The 21,314-nt window shown below is 54.0% G+C and overlaps 1 protein-coding gene across 1 annotated transcript in view; it reads right to left on the reverse strand.

The window, feature by feature from the left end:
- Positions 1 to 13,208, reverse strand: part of LOC135519875 (uncharacterized) — a 17,873-nt gene extending 4,665 nt beyond the window's left edge. Inside the window, exon 1 of the mRNA XM_064945076.1 lies at positions 12,602 to 13,208. Coding sequence (XP_064801148.1) covers positions 12,602 to 13,208 — 607 coding nt within the window. The remainder of the gene's footprint in view (positions 1 to 12,601) is intronic.
- Positions 13,209 to 21,314: the final 8,106 nt, after the last annotated feature.

Raw genomic sequence — 21,314 nt, forward strand, 5'->3', positions numbered from 1 at the left:
CAGGTTAAACAGCCAGAGACAGTCAGAGACAGGTTAGACAGGTCAGAGACAGTCTAACAGGTCAGAGACAGGTTAAACAGGTCAGAGACAGGTTAAACAGGTCAGAGACAGGTTAAACAGGTCAGAGACAGGTTAGATCACAGGTCAGAGACAGGTTAAACAGGTCAGAGACAGGTTAAACAGGTCAGAGACAGGTTAGACAGGTCAGAGACAGGTTAAACAGGTCAGAGACAGGTTAAACAGGTCAGAGACAGGTTAGACAGGTCAGAGACAGGTTAAACAGGTCAGAGACAGGTTAAACAGGTCAGAGACAGGTTAAACAGGTCAGAGACAGGTTAAACAGGTCAGAGACAGGTCCCCCAGGTCAGAGACAGGATTTACTTCCCATCCTTATCCCATCCCCCCAGTCTCCCTGGCACTTCCTGTCCTTATCCCCCCTCTCCCTCTCCCTGGCACTTCCTGTCCTTATCCCCCTCTCCCTCTCCCTGGCACTTCCTGTCCTTATCCCCAGCCAGTCTAACAGGTACTTCCTGTCCATATCCCATCCTCCCTCTCCCTAGCACTTCCTGTCCTGTGTCCATCCTCCCTCTCCCTGGCACTCCTGTCCTTATCCCAGCCCCTCTCCCAGAGCACTTCCTGTCCTTATCCCCCTCTCCCCTGGCACTTCCTGTCCATATCCCATCCTTCCTCTCCCAGCCAGCACTTCCTGTCCATCATCCCATCCTCCCACTCCCTCTCCCCCCACTTCCTGTCTTATTCCATCCCTCCCTCTCTGTCTCCTCCACTCCCTCTCCCTCCCACTCTGTCCCCCCCAGCCAGTCTAACAGAGATGTGTCCATCACTCCCTCCCACTCTGTCCCCCAGCCAGTCTAACAGAGATGTGTCCATCACTCCCTCCCACTCTGTCCCCCAGCCAGTCTAACAGAGATGTGTCCATCACCCCTCCCACTCTGTCCCCCCAGCCAGTCTAACAGAGATGTGTCCATCACCCCCCTCCCACTCTGTCCCCCCAGCCAGTCTAACAGAGATGTGTCCATCACTCCCTCCCACTCTGTCCCCCCAGCCAGTCTAACAGAGATGTGTCCATCACCCCCTCCCACTCTGTCCCCCAGCCAGTCTAACAGAGATGTGTCCATCACCCCCCCACTCTGTCCCCCCAGCCAGTCTAACAGAGATGTGTCCATCACCCCTCCCACTCTGTCCCCCCAGCCAGTCTAACAGAGATGTGTTCCAGCAGTAGATCATTATAATCAGTATACAGGCCCGTGATAATGGCAGCTGCCCGTCAGCAGACTCCTTCATTAACATTCACTCTCTAGACAGATACATAGTTTAAGTGCCCTGTGCTGGCGGACTTCCAATGGAGATGAGTGCCCACAATGCAGCAGGGGAGACAGGATGTTGGGGAAAGAGATGGAGAGAGAAAGGAGAAGAGAGGGAGGAGAGAGGATGGTGGGGAGAGAGGATGTTGGGGAAAGAGAGAAAAGGAGGAGAGAGGGAGAGAGGATGTTGGGGAGAGAGAGAGAAAGGAGGAGAGAGGGAGGGAGGACTCTGTCCCCCAGAGAGAAAGGAGGAGAGAGAGGATCATGGGGAAAGAGAGAAAGAACCCCCTGGGGAAAGAGAGAAAGGAGGAGAGAGGGAGAGAGGATGTTGGGGAAAGAGAGAAAGGAGAAGAGAGGAGGGAGGATGTTGGGGAAAGAGAGAGTGTCCAGGAGGAGAGAGGATGTTGGGGAAAGAGAGAGAAAGGAGGAGATGAGGGAGGGAGGATGTCTGAGGAAAGAGAGAAAGGAGGAGAGAGGATGTTGGGGAGAGAGAGAGAAAGGAGGAGAGAGGGAGGGAGGATGTTGAGGAAAGAGAGAAAGGAGGAGAGAGGATGTTGGGGAAAGAGAGAGAAAGGAGGAGAGAGGGAGGGAGGATGTTGAGGAAAGAGTGAGAAGGAGAAGAGAGGGAGGGGGAGGATGTTGGGGGAAAAGAAGAGAGAGAAAGGAGGAGAGAGGATGTTGGGGAAAGAGAGAAAGGAGGAGAGAGGGAGGGAGGATGTTGAGGAAAGAGAGAAAGGAGGAGAGAGGATGTTGGGGAAAGAGAGAGAAAGGAGGAGAGAGGGAGGGAGGATGTTGAGGAAAGAGAGAAAGGAGGAGAGAGGATGTTGGGGAAAGAGAGAGAAAGGAGGAGAGAGGGAGGGAGGATGTTGAGGAAAGAGAGAAAGGAGGAGAGAGATGTTGGGGAAAGAGAGAGAAAGGAGGAGAGAGGGAGGGAGGATGTTGAGGAAAGAGAGAAAGGAGGAGAGAGGATGTTGGGGAAACCCCCCTCCGAGAGAAAGGAGGAGAGAGGGAGGGAGGATGTTGGGGGAAAGAGAGAAAGGAGGAGAGGATGTTGGGGAAAGAGAGATGAAAGGAGGAGAGAGGGAGGAGGATGTTGGGGAAGAGAAAAGGAGAGAGAGAGGATGTTGGGGAAAGAGAGAAAGGGAGGAGAGAGGGAGGGAGATGTTGGGGAAAGAGAGAAAGGAGAGAGAGATGTTGGGGAAAGAGAGAGAAAGGAGAGGATGTTGGGGAGAGAGAGAGAAAGGAGAAGAGAGAGGGAGGGGAGGATGTTGGGGAAGAGAGAGAAAGGAGGAGAGAGATGTTGGGGAAAGAGAGAGAAGGAGGAGAGAGGAGGGAGGATGTTGGGGAAAGAGAGAGGAAGGAGAGAGAGGGATGGGAGGATGTTGAGGAAAGAGAAAGGAGGAGAGGATGTTGGGGAAAGAGAGAGAAAGGAGGAGAGAGGGAGGGAGGATGTTGGGGAAAGAGAGAAAGGAGGAGAGAGGATGTTGGGGAAAGAGAGAGAAAGGAGGAGAGAGGGAGGGAGGATGTTGAGGAAAGAGAGAGAAAGGAGGAGAGAGAGGATGATGGGGAAAGAGAGAAAGGAGGAGAGAGGGAGAAAGGATGTTGGGGAAAGAGAGAAAGGAGGAGAGAGGGAGAGAGGATGTTGGGGAAAGAGAGAAAGGAGGAGAGAGGGAGGGAGGATGTTGAGGAAAGAGAGGAGGAGAAGAGAGGGAGGGAGGATGTTGCGGAAAGAGAGAGAAAGGAGGAGAGAGGATGTTGGGGAAAGAGAGAGAGGAGGAGAGAGGGAGGGAGGATGTTGAGGAAAGAGAGAAAGGAGGAGAGAGGATGTTGGGGAAAGAGAGAGAAAGGAGGAGAGAGGGAGAGGATGTTGAGGAAAGAGAGAAAGGAGAGAGGATGTTGGGGAAAGAGAGAGAAAGGAGGAGAGGGGAGGATGTTGGGAAAGAGAGAAAGGAGGAGAGAGGATGTTGGGGAAAGAGAGAGAAAGGAGGAGAGAGGGGAGGGAGGATGTTGGGAAAGAGAGGGGAGAGATGTTGGGGAAAGAGAGAAAGGAGGAGAGGGAGGGAGGAGAGGAAAGAGGATGTTGGGGAAAGAAGAGAGAAAGGAGGAGAGAGGGAGAAAGGATGTTGGGGAAAGAGAGAGAAAGGAGGAGAGAGGGAGGGAGGATGTTGAGGAAAGAGAGAAAGGAGAGAGAGGGAGGGAGGATGTTGGGGAAAGAGAGAAAGGAAAGAGAGGGAGGATGTTGGGGGAAAGGATGTTGGGGAAAGGAGAAAGGAGGAGGAGGGAGGGAGGATGTTGAGGAAAGAGAGAAAGGAGGAGAGAGGATGTTGGGGAAAGAGAGAGAAAGGAGGAGAGAGGGAGGGAGGATGTTGAGGAAAGAGAGAAAGGAGGAGAGAGGATGTTGGGGAAAGAGAGAGAAAGGAGGAGAGAGGGAGGGAGGATGTTGAGGAATGAGAGAAAGGAGGAGAGAGGATGTTGGGGAAAGAGAGAGAAAGGAGGAGAGAGGGAGGGAGGATGTTGAGGAAAGAGAGAAAGGAGGAGAGAGGATGTTGGGGAAAGAGAGAGAAAGGAGGAGAGAGGGAGGGAGGATGTTGAGGAAAGAGAGAAAGGAGGAGAGAGGATGTTGGGGAAAGAGAGAGAAAGGAGGAGAGAGGGAGGGAGGATGTTGGGGAAAGAGAGAAAGGGAGGAGAGAGGATGTTGGGGAAAGAGAGAGAAAGGAGGAGAGAGGGAGGGAGGATGTTGGGGAAAGAGAGAAAGGAGGAGAGAGGATGTTGGGGAAAGAGAGAGAAAGGAGGAGGGAGGGAGGATGTTGGGGAAAGAGAGAAGGGAGGAGAGAGGATGTTGGGGAAAGAGAGAGAAAGGAGGAGAGGGAGGGAGGATGTTGGGGAAAGAGAGAAAGGATGAGAGAGGATGTTGGGGAAAGAGAGAAAGGAGAAGAGAGGGAGAGAGGATGTTGGGGAAAGAGAGAGAAAGGAGAAGAGAGGGAGGGAGGATGTTGCGGAAAGAGAGAGAAAGGAGGAGAGAGGATGTTGGGGAGAGAGAGAGAAAGGAGGAGAGAGGGAAGGAGGATGTTGGGGAAAGAGAGAGAAAGGAGGAGAGAGGGAGGGAGGATGTTGAGGAAAGAGAGAAAGGAGGAGAGAGGATGTTGGGGAAAGAGAGAGAAAGGAGGAGAGAGGGAGGGAGGATGTTGGGGAAAGAGAGAAAGGAGGAGAGGGATGTTGGGGAAAGAGAGAGAAAGGAGGAGAGAGGGAGGGAGGATGTTGAGGAAAGAGAAAAGGAGGAGAGAGGATGTTGGGGAAAGAGAGAAAGGAGGAGAGAGGGAGAAAGGATGTTGGGGAAAGAGAGAGAACACACTGAAAAAGTGAACAGCAACCGCAAAACAGCAATGATCATTGGGGAGATGAGATGAAGGGTATGGAGGAGAGGAGAGGAGGACAGGAGAGGAGAGAGGACATGAGAGGAGAGGACAGGAGAGGAGGGAGGAGAGGAGGACAGGAGAGGAGAGAGGAGAGGACAGGAGAGGAGGGAGGGGACAGGACAGGAGAGGGAGGGAGGAGAGGAGGGGGAGGGGAGGACATGGGAGGAGAGGACAGGGGAGGAGAGGACAGGAGAGGACAGGACAGGAGAGGAGAGGAGAAGGGAGGAGAGGAGAGGGGAGAGGACAGGAGAGGAGAGGAGAGGAGAGAAGAGGAGAGGGGACAGGAGAGGAGAGGAGGGAGGGAGAGGAGCGGGGAGGGGAGGACAGGGGAGGACAGGAGAGGAGAGGGGAGGACAGGGAGAGGAGAGGGGGAGGACTGGAGAGGGGAAGAGAGGGGGAGGGGAAGAGAGGGGGAGGGGAAGAGAGGAGAGGAGGGGAAGAGAGGAGAGGAGGGGAAGAGAGGGAGAGGAGGGGAGGGGAAGACAGGCTCCAGGAAGAGAGGAAGGGGAAGAGAGGAGAGGGACGGAGAGAGGGGGAGGGAGGGAGAGGAAGGGGGAGGGGGAGGACAGGAGGGGAAGAGAGGAGAGGGAGAGAGGAGAGGAGAGGAATGGTAGGGGAGAGAGGAGAGGATAGGAGAGGAGAGGGAGAGAGGAGAGGGAGAGGAGAGGGAGAGGGGGAGGGAGAGGGGAGGGAGAGGGGGAGGAGAGGAGAGGAAAGGGGGAGGAGAGGGGAGGAGAGGAGGAGGCTACACAGGAATAAAGTGCAGCTACACCCCTCTACAACCCAGCTACACCCTCTACCACCCAGCTACACCCCCCTACCACCCAGCTACACCCCCTACCACCCAGCTACACCACTCTACCACCCAGCTACACCCCTACCACCCAGCTACCCCCTCTACCACCCAGCTACACCCCTCTACCACCCAGCTACACCCCCCTACCACCCAGCTACACCCCTCTACCACCCAGCTACACCCCTCTACCCTCTACTCTCACACTGTGGTATTCCACCTGATCTCTCTGTGATGTCACACTGTGGTATTCCACCTGATCTCTCTGTGATGTCACACTGAGGTATTCCACCTGATCTCTCTGTGATGTCACACTGTGGTATTCCACCTGATCTCTCTGTGATGTCACACTGTGGTATTCCACCTGATCTCTCTGTGATGTCACACTGTGGTATTCCACCTGATCTCTCTGTGATGTCACACTGTGGTATTCCACCTGATCTCTCTGTGATGTCACACTGTGGTATTCCACCTGATCTCTCTGTGATGTCACACTGTGGTATTCCACCTGATCTCTCTGTGATATTCCACCTGATCTCTCTGTGTTGTCACACTGTGGTATTTCACCCAGTAGATATGGGAATTGCTTTGTGGATCTGTGTAATCTGAAGGAAATATATCATCTCCTAATGTGACCGACCCACTGAACGGTACTCAGACAGGCTCCATCATCTCCTAATGTGACTGACCCACTGAATGGTACTCAGACAGGCTCCTAATGTGACCGACCCACTGAATGGTACTCAGACAGGCTCCATCATCTCCTAATGTGACCGACCCACTGAATGGTACTCAGACAGGCTACATCATCTCCTAATGTGACCGACCCACTGAATGGTACTCAGACAGGCTCCTAATGTGACCGACCCACTGAATGGTACTCAGACAGGCTCCATCATCTCCTAATGTGACCGACCCACTGAATGGTACCCAGACAGGCTACATCATCTCCTAATGTGACTGACCCACTGAATGGTACTCAGACAGGCTCCATCATCTCCTAATGTGACCGACCCACTGAATGGTACCCAGACAGGCTACATCATCTCCTAATGTGACCGACCCTCTGAATGGTACTCAGACAGGCTACATCATCTCCTAATGTGACCGACCCACTGAATGGTACTCAGACAGGCTCCATCATCTCCTAATGTGACTGACCCACTGAATGGTACCCAGACAGGCTACATCATCTCCTAATGTGACCGACCCACTGAATGGTACTCAGACAGGCTCCTAATGTGACCGACCCACTGAATGGTACTCAGACAGGCTACATCATCTCCTAATGTGACCGACCCACTGAATGGTACTCAGACAGGCTCCATCATCTCCTAATGTGACCGACTCACTGAACGGTACTCAGACAGGCTCCTAATGTGACCGACCCACTGAATGGTACTCAGACAGGCTACATCATCTCCTAATGTGACCGACCCACTGAATGGTACTCAGACAGGCTCCATCATCTCCTAATGTGACTGACCCACTGAATGGTACCCAGACAGGCTCCTAATGTGACCGACCCACTGAATGGTACTCAGACAGGCTCCTAATGTGACCGACCCACTGAATGGTACCCAGACAGGCTCCATCATCTCCTAATGTGACCGACCCACTGAATGGTACTCAGACAGGCTCCTAATGTGACCAACCCACTGAACGGTACTCAGACAGGCTCCTAATGTGACCGACCCACTGAATGGTACTCAGACAGGCTCCTAATGTGACCAACCCACTGAACGGTACTCAGACAGGCTCCTAATGTGACCGACCCACTGAATGGTACTCAGACAGGCTCCTAATGTGGTTTCAGCGTTGTTGTGACATACAGAGTCACTATCCCTGGACTTAGTCCATATTTTATTGTATTACAGCCTGAGTTCCATTCTTGGCCATGTTCTGTTATAATCTCCACCCGGCACAGCCAGAAGAGGACTGGCCACCCCTCATAGCCTGGTTCCTCTCTGAATGGTACAGCCAGAAGAGGACTGGCCACCCCACATAGCATGGTTCCTCTCTAGGTTTATAATCTCCACACCTCATAGCCTGGTTCCTCTCTAGGTTTATAATCTCCACCCCTCATAGCCTGGTTCCTCTCTAGGTTTATAATATCCACACCTCATAGCCTGGTTCCTCTCTAGGTTTATAATCTCCACCCCTCAGAGCCTGGTTCCTCTCTAGGTTTATAATCTCCACCCCTCAGAGCCTGGTTCCTCTCTAGGTTTATAATCTCCACCCCTCAGAGCCTGGTTCCTCTCTAGGTTTATAATCTCCACTCGTCACAGCCAGAAGAGGACTGGCCACCCCTCAGAGCCTGGTTCCTCTCTAGGTTTATAATCTCCACCCACTCATAGCCTGGTTCCTCTCTAGGTTTATAATCTCCACCCACTCAGAGCCTGGTTCCTCTCTAGGTTTATAATCTCCACTCGTCACAGCCAGAAGAGGACTGGCCCACCCTCAGAGCATGGTTCCTCTCTAGGTTTATAATCTCCACCCCTCATAGCCTGGTTCCTCTCTAGGTTTATAATCTCCACCCCTCATAGCCTGGTTCCTCTCTAGGTTTATAATCTCCACCCCTCATAGCCTGGTTCCTCTCTAGGTTTATAATCTCCACCCCTCAGAGCCTGGTTCCTCTCTAGGTTTATAATCTCCACCCCTCAGAGCCTGGTTCTTCTCTGGGTTTATAATCTCCACCCCTCAGAGCCTGGTTCCTCTCTAGGTTTATATAATCTCCACCCGGCACAGCCAGAAGAGGACTGGCCCACCCCTCATAGCTTGGTTCCTCTCTAGGTTTATCATCTCCACCCCTCATAGCCTGGTTCCTCTCTAGGTTTATAATCTCCACCCCTCAGAGCCAGGTTCCTCTCTAGGTTTATAATCTACACCCGGCACACCCAGAAGAGGACTGGCCCACCCCTCATAGCTTGGTTCCTCTCTAGGTTTATAATCTCCACCCCTCAGAGCCTGGTTCCTCTCTAGGTTTATAATCTCCACCCCTCAGAGCCTGGTTCCTCTCTAGGTTTATAATCTCCACCCCTCATAGCCTGGTTCCTCTCTAGGTTTATAATCTCCACCCCTCAGAGCCTGGTTCCTCTCTAGGTTTATAATCTCCACCACCTCATAGCCTGGTTCCTCGTTAGGTTTATAATCTCCACCCCTCATAGCCTGGTTCCTCGCTCGGTTTATAATCTCCACCCCTCAGAGCCTGGTTCCTCTCTAGGTTTATAATCTCCACCCCTCATAGCCTGGTTCCTCTCTAGGTTTATAATCTCCACCCCTCGGAGCCTGGTTCCTCTCTAGGTTTATAATCTCCACCCCTCGGAGCCTGGTTCCTCTCTAGGTTTATAATCTCCACCCCTCATAGCCTGGTTCCTCTCTAGGTTTATAATCTCCACCCGTCGGAGCCTGGTTCCTCTCTAGGTTTATAATCTCCACCCCTCAGAGCTTGGTTCCTCTCTAGGTTTATATTCTCCACCCCTCGGAGCCTGGTTCCTCTCTAGGTTTATAATCTCCACCCCTCATAGCCTGGTTCCTCTCTAGGTTTATAATCTCCACCCCTCAGAGCCTGGTTCCTCTCTAGGTTTATAATCTCCACCCCACATAGCCTGGTTCCTCTCTAGGTTTATAATCTCCACCCCTCATAGCCTGGTTCCTCTCTAGGTTTATAATCTCCACCTCTCATAGCCTGGTTCCTCTCTAGGTTTATAATCCCCACCCCTCATAGCCTGGTTCCTCTCTAGGTTTATAATCTCCACCCCTCAGAGCCTGGTTCCTCGCTAGGTTTATAATCTCCACCCCTCATAGCCTGGTTCCTCTCTAGGTTTATAATCTCCACCCGGCACAGCCAGAAGAGGACTGGCCCACCCCTCATAGCTTGGTTCCTCTCTAGGTTTATAATCTCCACCCCACATAGCCTGGTTCCTCTCTAGGTTTATAATCTCCACCCCTCAAAGCCTGGTTCCTCTCTAGGTTTATAATCTCCACCCCACATAGCCTGGTTCCTCTCTAGGTTTATAATCTCCACCCCTCATAGCCTGGTTCCTCTCTAGGTTTATAATCTCCACCCCTCATAGCCTGGTTCCTCTCTAGGTTTATAATCTCCACCCCTCAGAGCCTGGTTCCTCTCTAGGTTTATAATCTCCACCCGGCACAGCCAGAAGAGGACTGGCCACCCCACATAGCCTGGTTCCTCTCTAGGTTCATAATCTCCACCCCTCATAGCCTGGTTCCTCTCTAGGTTTATAATCTCCACCCCTCAGAGCCTGGTTCCTCTCTAGGTTTATAATCTCCACCCCTCAGAGCCTGGTTCTTCTCTGGGTTTATAATCTCAACGCCTCAGAGCCTGGTTCCTCTCTAGGTTTATAATCTCCACCCGGCACAGCCAGAAGAGGACTGGCCCACCCCTCATAGCTTGGTTCCTCTCTAGGTTTATAATCTCCACCCCTCAGAGCCTGGTTCCTCTCTAGGTTTATAATCTCCACCCCTCAGAGCCTGGTTCCTCTCTAGGTTTATAATCTCCACCCCTCATAGCCTGGTTCCTCTCTAGGTTTATAATCTCCACCCCTCAGAGCCTGGTTCCTCTCTAGGTTTATAATCTCCACCCCACATAGCCTGGTTCCTCTCTAGGTTTATAATCTCCACCCCTCATAGCCTGGTTCCTCGCTAGGTTTATAATCTCCACCCCTCAGAGCCTGGTTCCTCTCTAGGTTTATAATCTCCACCCCTCAGAGCCTGGTTCCTCTCTGGGTTTATAATCTCCACCCCTCAGAGCCTGGTTCTTTTCTGGTTTATAATCTCCACCCCTCAGAGCCTGGTTCCTCTCTAGGTTTATAATCTCCACCCCTCATAGCCTGGTTCCTCTCTAGGTTTATAATCTCCACCCTCGGAGCCTGGTTCCTCTCTAGGTTTATAATCTCCACCCCTCGGAGCCTGGTTCCTCTCTAGGTTTATAATCTCCACCCCTCAGACCCTGGTTCCTCTCTAGGTTTATAATCTCCACCCCTCAGAGCCTGGTTCCTCTCTAGGTTTATAATCTCCACCCCTCAGAGCCTGGTTCCTCTCTAGGTTTATAATCTCCACCCCTCATAGCCTGGTTCCTCGCTAGGTTTATAATCTCCACCCCTCGGAGCCTGGTTCCTCTCTAGGTTTATAATCTCCACCCCTCATAGCCTGGTTCCTCTCTAGGTTTATAATCTCCACCCCTCGGAGCCTGGTTCCTCTCTAGGTTTATAATCTCCACCCCTCGGAGCCTGGTTCCTCTCTAGGTTTATAATCTCCACCCCTCATAGCCTGGTTCCTCTCTAGGTTTATAATCTCCACCCCTCAGAGCCTGGTTCCTCTCTAGGTTTATAATCTCCACCCCTCATAGCCTGGTTCCTCTCTAGGTTTATAATCTCCACCCCTCAGAGCCTGGTTCCTCTCTAGGTTTATAATCTCCACCCCTCAGAGCCTGGTTCCTCTCTAGGTTTATAATCTCCACCCCTCATAGCCTGGTTCCTCTCTAGGTTTATAATCTCCACCCCTCATAGCCTGGTTCCTCTCTAGGTTTATAATCTCCACCCCTCGGAGCCTGGTTCCTCTCTAGGTTTATAATCTCCACCCCTCAGAGCCTGGTTCCTCTCTAGGTTTATAATCTCCACCCCTCGGAGCCTGGTTCCTCTCTAGGTTTATAATCTCCACCCCTCATAGCCTGGTTCCTCTCTAGGTTTATAATCTCCACCCCTCAGAGCCTGGTTCCTCTCTAGGTTTATAATCTCCACCCCTCAGAGCCTGGTTCCTCTCTAGGTTTATAATCTCCACCCCTCATAGCCTGGTTCCTCTCTAGGTTTATAATCTCCACCCCTCATAGCCTGGTTCCTCTCTAGGTTTATAATCTCCACCCTCAGAGCCTGGTTCCTCTCTAGGTTTATAATCTCCACCCCTCATAGCCTGGTTCCTCTCTAGGTTTATAATCTCCACCCCTCAGAGCCTGGTTCCTCTCTAGGTTTATAATCTCCACCCCTCAGAGCCTGGTTCCTCTCTAGGTTTATAATCTCCACCCCTCATAGCCTGGTTCCTCTCTAGGTTTATAATCTCCACCCCTCATAGCCTGGTTCCTCTCTAGGTTTATAATCTCCACCCCTCATAGCCTGGTTCCTCTCTAGGTTTATAATCTCCACCCCTCAGAGCCTGGTTCCTCTCTAGGTTTATAATCTCCACCCCTCATAGCCTGGTTCCTCTCTAGGTTTATAATCTCCACCCCTCATAGCCTGGTTCCTCTCTAGGTTTATAATCTCCACCCCTCATAGCCTGGTTCCTCTCTAGGTTTATAATCTCCACCCCTCAGAGCCTGGTTCCTCTCTAGGTTTATAATCTCCACCCCTCATAGCCTGGTTCCTCTCTAGGTTTATAATCTCCACCCCTCATAGCCTGGTTCCTCTCTAGGTTTATAATCTCCACCCCTCATAGCCTGGTTCCTCTCTAGGTTTATAATCTCCACCCCTCAGAGCCTGGTTCCTCTCTAGGTTTATAATCTCCACCCCTCATAGCCTGGTTCCTCTCTAGGTTTATAATCTCCACCCCTCAGAGCCTGGTTCCTCTCTAGGTTTATAATCTCCACCCCTCAGAGCCTGGTTCCTCTCTAGGTTTATAATCTCCACCCCTCAGAGCCTGGTTCCTCTCTAGGTTTATAATCTCCACCCCTCATAGCCTGGTTCCTCTCTAGGTTTATAATCTCCACCCCTCATAGCCTGGTTCCTCGCTCGGTTTCTTCCTAGATTCCTGCCTTTCTCAGGACTGTTTCCTAGCCACTGTGCTTCTACAGCTGCTTTGCTGTTTGGGGTTTGAGGCTGGGATTCTGTATAGCACTTTGTGACATCGGCTGATGTAAAAAGGACTTTATAAATGATAGATTGAATTCAAAATGACAAATGTAAAACTAAAATGTCCTGGACGGGTGGGAGCAGGGTGGCAGGATGTGACTGTAGACAGACAGGATGTGACTGTAGACAGACACACTGATTGGTTCTCAGACAGGCAGGATGTGACTGTAGACAGAAACACTGAATGATAGACAGGCACGATGTGACTGTAGACAGGCAGGATGTGGCTGTAGACAGGCAGGATGTGGCTGTAGACAGGCAGGATGTGGCTGTAGACAGGCAGGATGTGGCTGTAGACAGGCAGGATGTGGCTGTAGACAGGCAGGATGTGACTATAGACAGACAGGATGTGACTGTAGACAGGCAGGATGTGACTGTAGACAGGCAGGGTGTGACTGTAGACAGGCAGGATGTGGCTGTAGACAGGCAGGATGTGACTGTAGACAGACAGGATGTGACTGTAGACAGGCAGGGTGTGACTGTAGACAGACAGGATGTGACTGTAGACAGGCAGGGTGTGACTGTAGACAGACAGGATGTGACTGTAGACAGGCGGGGTGTGACTGTAGACAGGCGGGATGTGACTGTAGACAGGCAGGATGTGACTGTAGACAGGCAGGGTGTGACTGTAGACAGACAGGATGTGACTGTAGACAGGCAGGGTGTGACTGTAGACAGGCAGGATGTGACTGTAGACAGACAGGATGTGACTGGAGACAGGCAGGATGTGACTGTAGACAGGCAGGATGTGACTGGAGACAGACAGGATGTGACTGGAGACAGACAGGATGTGACTGGAGACAGACTGCATCATTGTTCTATGTGAGGAGGGAGACAGACCTTCCACCGGAGACTCACATTGAAGTGAGTTTCACAGCCCCTGCCTCTCCTCCCACCCCACGGCTGTTTGTTCATTTCTGCCTAGCGTCTCCCATGGCGATGGTGGAGTGTGAGACTGGATGTCTGAGCTCACCTTCCAACTCAATCAATGAGCAGAGCAGCAGGGTAACCGTCGTTGCCTGTCTGCCTGTCTAATACAGCTCCTGAGAGTGGGGGACACCTCACCAGCCTGAGACAGGACTCACTGCAGCTGCAGAGTGGAACAGTGTCTTGCTCTGACTCCATATAACCAGCACAGGGCCAGCTGCAGAGTGGAACAGTGTCCTGCTCTGACTCCACATAACCAGCACAGGGCCAGCTGCAGAGTGGAACAGTGTCCTGCTCTGACTCCACATAACCAGCACAGGATGTGCAGAGTGGAACAGTGTCCTGATCTGACTCCACATAACCAGCACAGGGCCAGCTGCAGAGTGGAACAGTGTCCTGCTCTGACTCCACATAACCAGCACAGTGCCAGCTGCAGAGTGGAACAGTGTCCTGCTCTGACTCCACATAACCAGCACAGGGCCAGCTGCAGAGTGGAACAGTGTCATGCTCTGACTCCACATAACCAGCACAGGGCCAGCTGCAGAGTGGAACAGTGTCCTGCTCTGACTCCACATAACCAGCACAGGGCCAGCTGCAGAGTGGAACAGTGTCCTGCTCTGACTCCACATAACCAGGACCTGCTCTGACTGCAGACAGGGCCACTGCAGAGTGAACCTGCTCTGACTCCACATAACCAGCACAGGGCCAGCTGCAGAGTGGAACAGGTCCTGCTCTGACTCCACATAACCAGCACAGGGCCAGCTGCAGAGTGGAACAGTGTCCTGCTCTGACTCCACATAACCAGCACAGGGCCAGCTGCAGAGTGGAACAGTGTCCTGCTCTGACTCCACATAACCAGCACAGGGCCAGCTGCAGAGTGGAACAGTGTCCTGCTCTGACTCCACATAACCAGCACAGGGCCAGCTGCAGAGTGGAACAGTGTCCTGCTCTGACTCCACATAACCAGCACAGGGCCAGCTGCAGAGTGGAACAGTGTCCTGCTCTGACTCCACATAACCAGCACAGGGCCAGCTGCAGAGTGGAGACAGTGTCCTGCTCTGACTCCACATAACCAGCACAGGGCCAGCTGCAGAGTGGAACAGTGTCCTGCTCTGACTCCACATAACCAGCACAGGGCCAGCTGCAGAGTGGAACAGTGTCCTGCTCTGACTCCACATAACCAGCACAGGGCCAGCTGCAGAGTGGAACAGGATGCTCTGACTCCACATAACCAGCACAGGGCCAGCTGCAGAGTGGAACAGTGTCCTGCTCTGACTCCACCCTCATAGCCAGCACAGGGCCAGCTGCAGAGTGGAACAGTGTCCTGCTCTGACTCCACATAACCAGCACAGGGCCAGCTGCAGAGTGGAACAGTGTCCTGCTCTGACTCCACATGGTTCCAGCACAGGGCCAGCTGCAGACTGGAACAGTGTCCTGATCTGACTCCACATAACCAGCACAGGGCCAGCTGCAGAGTGGAACAGTGTCCTGCTCTGACTCCACATAATCCAGACAGGAGCTGCAGGTGGAACAGTGACCTGCTCTGGTTCCAGCAGAGTGGAACAGTGACCAGCACAGGGCCAGCTGCAGAGTGGAACATTGTCCTGCTCTGACTCCACATAACCAGCACATGTGCCAGCTGCAGAGTGGAACAGGATCCCTCTGACTCCACATAACCAGCACAGGGCCAGCTGCAGAGTGGAACAGTGTCCTGCTCTGACTCCACATAACCAGCACAGGGCCAGCTGCAGAGTGGAACAGTGTCCTGCTCTGACTCCACATAACCAGCACAGGGCCAGCTGCAGAGTGGAACAGTGTCCTGTCTGACTCCACATAACCAGCACAGGGCCAGCTGACAGAGTGGAACAGTGTCCTGCTCTGACTCCACATAACCAGCACAGGGCCAGCTGCAGAGTGGAACAGTGTCCTGCTCTGACTCCACATAACCAGCACAGGGCCAGCTGCAGAGTGGAACAGTGTCCTGCTCTGACTCCACATAACCAGCACAGGGCCAGCTGCAGAGTGGAACAGTGTCCTGCTCTGACTCCACATAACCAGCACAGGGCCAGCTGCAGAGTGGAACAGTGTCCTGCTCTGACTCCACATAACCAGCACAGGGCCAGCTGCAGAGTGGAACAGTGTCCTGCTCTGACTCCACATAACCAGCACAGGGCCAGCTGCAGAGTGGAACAGTGTCCTGCTCTGACTCCACATAACCAGCACAGGGCCAGCTGCAGAGTGGAACAGTGACCTGCTCTGACTCCAGGATAATCCAGCACCCAGCTGCAGAGTGGAACAGTGACCTGCTCTGACTCCACATAACCAGCACAGGGCCAGCTGCAGAGTGGAACAGTGTCCTGCTCTGACTCCACATAACCAGCACAGGGCCAGCTGCAGAGTGGAACAGTGTCCTGCTCTGACTCCATAACCAGCATAACTGGAACAGCACTCCACATAACCAGCACAGGGCCAGCTGCAGAGTGGAACAGTGTCCTGCTCTGACTCCACATAACCAGCACAGGGCCAGCTGCAGAGTGGAACAGTGTCCTGCTCTGACTCCACATAACCAGCACAGGGCCAGCTGCAGAGTGGAACAGTATCCTGCTCTGACTCCACATAACCAGCACAGGGCCAGCTGCAGAGTGGAACAGTGTCCTGCTCTGACTCCACATAACCAGCACAGGGCCAGCTGCAGAGTGGAACAGTGTCCTGCTCTGACTCCACATAACCAGCACAGGGCCAGCTGCAGAGTGGAACAGTATCCTGCTCTGACTCCACATAACCAGCACAGGGCCAGCTGCAGAGTGGAACAGTGTCCTGCTCTGACTCCACATAACCAGCACAGGGCCAGCTGCAGAGTGGAACAGTGTCCTGCTCTGACTCCACATAACCAGCACAGGGCCAGCTGCAGAGTGGAACAGTGTCCTGCTCTGACTCCACATAACCAGCACAGGGCCAGCTGCAGAGTGGAACAGTGTCCTGCTCTGACTCCACATAACCAGCACAGGGCCAGCTGCAGAGTGGAACAGTATCCTGCTCTGACTCCACATAACCAGCACAGGGCCAGCTGCAGAGTGGAACAGTGTCCTGCTCTGACTCCACATAACCAGCACAGGGCCAGCTGCAGAGTGGAACAGTGTCCTGCTCTGACTCCACATAACCAGCACAGGGCCAGCTGCAGAGTGGAACAGTGTCCTGCTCTGACTCCACATAACCAGCTGCAGAGTGGAACAGTGACCTGCTCTGACTCCACATAACCAGCACAGGGCCAGCTGCAGAGTGGAACATTGTCCTGCTCTGACTCCACATAACCAGCACAGGGCCAGCTGCAGAGTGGAACAGTGTCCTGCTCTGACTCCACATAACCAGCACAGGGCCAGCTGCAGAGTGGAACAGTGTCCTGCTCTGACTCCACATAACCAGCACAGGGCCAGCTGCAGAGTGGAACAGTGTCCTGCTCTGACTCCACATAACCAGCACAGGGCCAGCTGCAGAGTGGAACAGTGTCCTGCTCTGACTCCACATAACCAGCACAGGGCCAGCTGCAGAGTGGAACAGTGTCCTGCTCTGACTCCACATAACCAGCACAGGGCCAGCTGCAGAGTGGAACAGTATCCTGCTCTGACTCCACATAACCAGCACAGGGCCAGCTGCAGAGTGGAACAGTGTCCTGCTCTGACTCCACATAACCAGCACAGGGCCAGCTGCAGAGTGGAACAGTGTCCTGCTCTGACTCCACATAACCAGCACAGGGCCAGCTGCAGAGTGGAACAGTGTCCTGCTCTGACTCCACAGCTGCAGAGAGGAACAGTGACCTGCTCTGACTCCACATAACCAGCACAGGGCCAGCTGCAGAGTGGAACATTGTCCTGCTCTGACTCCACATAACCAGCACAGGGCCAGCTGCAGAGTGGAACAGTGTCCTGCTCTGACTCCACATAACCAGCACAGGGCCAGCTGCAGAGTGGAACAGTGTCCTGCTCTGACTCCACATAACCAGCACAGGGCCAGCTGCAGAGTGGAACAGTGTCCTGCTCTGACTCCACATAACCAGCACAGGGCCAGCTGCAGAGTGGAACAGTGTCCTGCTCTGACTCCACATAACCAGCACAGGGCCAGCTGCAGAGTGGAACAGTGTCCTGCTCTGACTCCACATAACCAGCACAGGGCCAGCTGCAGAGTGGAACAGTGTCCTGCTCTGACTCCACATAACCAGCACAGGGCCAGCTGCAGAGTGGAACAGTGTCCTGCTCTGACTCCACATAACCAGCACAGGGCCAGCTGCAGAGTGGAACAGTGTCCTGCTGTGACTCCACATAACCAGCACAGGGCCAGCTGCAGAGTGGAACAGTGTCCTGCTCTGACTCCACATAACCAGCACAGTGCCAGCTGCAGACTGGAACAGTGTCCTGCTCTGACTCCACAGGGATAACCAGCACAGGGCCAGCTGCAGAGTGGAACAGTGTCCTGCTCTGACTCCACATAACCAGCACAGTGCCAGCTGCAGAGTGGAACAGTGTCCATCTGACTCCACATAACCAGCACAGGGCCAGCTGCAGAGTGGAACAGTGTCATGCTCTGACTCCACATAACCAGCACAGGGCCAGCTGCAGAGTGGAACAGTGTCCTGCTCTGACTCCACATAACCAGCTGCAGAGTGGAACAGTGACCTGCTCTGACTCCACATAACCAGCACAGGGCCAGCTGCAGAGTGGAACATTGTCCTGCTCTGACTCCACATAACCAGCACAGGGCCAGCTGCAGAGTGGAACAGTGTCCTGCTCTGACTCCACATAACCAGCACAGGGCCAGCTGCAGAGTGGAACAGTGTCCTGCTCTGACTCCACATAACCAGCACAGGGCCAGCTGCAGAGTGGAACAGTGTCCTGCTCTGACTCCACATAACCAGCACAGGGCCAGCTGCAGAGTGGAACAGTGTCCTGCTCTGACTCCACATAACCAGCACAGGGCCAGCTGCAGAGTGGAACAGTGTCCTGCTCTGACTCCACACCTCCAGCACAGGGCCAGCTGCAGAGTGGAACAGTGTCCTGCTCTGACTCCACATAACCAGCACAGGGCCAGCTGCAGAGTGGAACAGTGTCATGCTCTGACTCCACATAACCAGCACAGGGCCAGCTGCAGAGTGGAACAGTGTCCTGCTCTGACTCCACATAACCAGCACAGGGCCAGCTGCAGAGTGGAACAGTGTCCTGCTCTGACTCCACATAACCAGCACAGGGCCAGCTGCAGAGTGGAACAGTGTCCCAGACCTGACTCCACATAACCAGCACAGGGCCAGCTGCAGAGTGGAACAGTGTCATGCTCTGACTCCACATAACCAGCACAGGGCCAGCTGCAGAGTGGAACAGTGTCCTGCTCTGACTCCGTAGCAACCAGCTGCAGAGTGGAACAGTGTCCTTCTCTGACTCCACATAACCAGCACAGGGCCAGCTGCAGAGTGGAACAGTGTCCTGCTCTGACTCCTCATAACCAGCACAGGGCCAGCTGCAGAGTGGAACAGTGTCCTGCTCTGACTCCACATAACCAGCACAGGGCCAGCTGCAGAGTGGAACAGTGTCCTGCTCTGACTCCACATAACCAGCACAGGGCCAGCTGCAGAGTGGAACAGTGTCCTGCTCTGACTCCACATAACCAGCACAGGGCCAGCTGCAGAGTGGAACAGTGTCCTGCTCTGACTCCACATAACCAGCACAGGGCCAGCTGCAGAGTGGAACAGTGTCCTGCTCTGACTCCACATAACCAGCACAGGGCCAGCTGCAGAGTGGAACAGTGTCCTGCTCTGACTCCACATAACCAGCACAGGGCCAGCTGCAGAGTGGAACAGTGTCCTGCTCTGACTCCACATAACCAGCACAGTGCCAGCTGCAGAGTGGAACAGTGTCCTGCTCTGACTCCACATAACCAGCACAGGGCCAGCTGCAGAGTGGAACAGTGTCCTGCTCTGACTCTACATAACCAGAACAGGGCCAGCTGCAGAGTGGAACAGTGTCCTGCTCTGACTCCACATAACCAGCTGCAGAGTGGAACAGTGTCCTGCTCTGACTCCACATAACCAGCTGCAGAGTGGAACAGTGTCCTGCTCTGACTCCACATAACCAGCACAGGGCCAGCTGCAGAGTGGAACAGTGTCCTGCTCTGACTCCACATAACCAGCACAGGGCCAGCTGCAGAGTGGAACAGTGTCCTGCTCTGACTCCACATAACCAGCACAGGGCCAGCTGCAGAGTGGAACAGTGTCCTGCTCTGACTCCGCATAACCAGCACAGGGCCAGCTGCAGAGTGGAACAGTGTCCTGCTCTGACTCCACATAACCAGCACAGGGCCAGCTGCAGAGTGGAACAGTGTCCTGCTCTGACTCCACATAACCAGCACAGGGCCAGCTGCAGAGTGGAACAGTGTCCTGCTCTGACTCCACATAACCAGCACAGGGCCAGCTGCAGAGTGGAACAGTGTCCTGCTCTGCTCCACTCCATGCAAAGCCAGCACAGGGCCAGCTGCAGAGTGGATCAGTGTCCTGCTCATGACTCCACATAACCAGCACAGGGCCAGCTGCAGAGTGGAACAGTGTCCTGCTCTGACTCCTCAAAGCCAGCACAGGGCAGCCAGGACCTGCTTCAGACCACACGACAGGTCAGAGAGCAGCTTTGCCTGCCCAGCCCAAGGCCCTGAATCATGGACGACACATCATGTTCTCCCACACAGTTTCAAACCCCAGAGAATCCAACCATTGGTCTTCTGGGAGAGATGTAACTTAGCAGGGGCCAGCGTTTTGGGCCTCGCCAGACCTCAGGATTAGAGCCCAGTACAAGGCTGGTTGTCTGAGCAGAGACTCCATCTGTCCCTGTGCTGAGGAGCCTGGCCAGGAGAGGGGAGAAGTGTCAGCCAGCCCGAGTCCTCCCTGAGACCATATAGCAGCCATATGCCCCAGTCAGTCAGTCTCTGGCCAAACCTCCTCCTTCCATCCAATTGATCCTTAAGGCTCAGCCCTGGGCTACAGTACAACAGGCAGCATGACAGCCCCAGACCTCCAGGTCCAATCAGAAGGCAGCCTGACAGCACCAGACCTCCAGGTCCAATCAGAAGGCAGCCTGACAGCCCCAGACCTCCAGGTCCAATCAGAAGGCAGCCTGACAGTCCCAGACCTCCAGGTCCAATCAGAAGGCAGCCTGACAGTCCCAGACCTCCAGGTCCAATCAGAAGGCAGCCTGACAGCCCCAGACCTCCAGGTCCAATCAGACAGCAGACCTCCAGGTCCAATCAGACAGCACCAGACCTCCAGGTCCAATCAGAAGGCAGCCTGACAGCCCCAGACCTCCCAATCAGACCTCCAGGTGAACCCACCTCATCCTCATGTTTACTCTGATCTGAGCCCAGCCCAGGTGGGTCTGCCTGGCTCCAAGATGGTACTTCCTTTCTGTCCTGGTGGTGCTGTGGGGCAATTCTGGAGCATGCCAGGCTGCCAGCCAGCCTCGGCGACCTTCTCCTGCTGCCTGCCAGCCAGCCAGCCTTCTCCTGCTGCCAGCCAGCCTTCTCCTGCTGCCAGCCAGCCTCGGAGACCTTCTCCTGCTGCCAGCCAGCCTCGGTGACCTTCTCCTGCTGCAGGCCAGCCTCCTTCTCCTGGCTGCCAGCCAGCCTCGGTGACCTTCTCCTGCTGCCAGCCAGCCAGCCTCGGTGACCTTCTCCTGCTGCCAGCCAGCCTCGGTGACCTTCTCCTGCTGCCAGCCAGCCAGCCTCGGACGACCTCCGTGACCTTCTCCTGCTGCCAGCCAGCCTCGGCGACCTTCTCCTGCTGCCAGCCAGACTCCTCCTTCTCCAGCCTCTGTGACCTTCTCCTGCTGCAAGCCAGCCTCCAAGACCTTCTCCTGCTGCCAGCCAGCCAGCCTCTGTGACCTCCTTCTGCCAGCCAGCCAGCCTCTGCGACCTTCTCCTGCTGCCAGCCAGCCTTTGTGACCTTCTCCTGCTGCCAGCCAGC

Source organism: Oncorhynchus masou, chromosome 29 (assembly GCF_036934945.1).
Source record: "Oncorhynchus masou masou isolate Uvic2021 chromosome 29, UVic_Omas_1.1, whole genome shotgun sequence".
NCBI classification, from domain to species: Eukaryota; Metazoa; Chordata; class Actinopteri; order Salmoniformes; family Salmonidae; genus Oncorhynchus; species Oncorhynchus masou.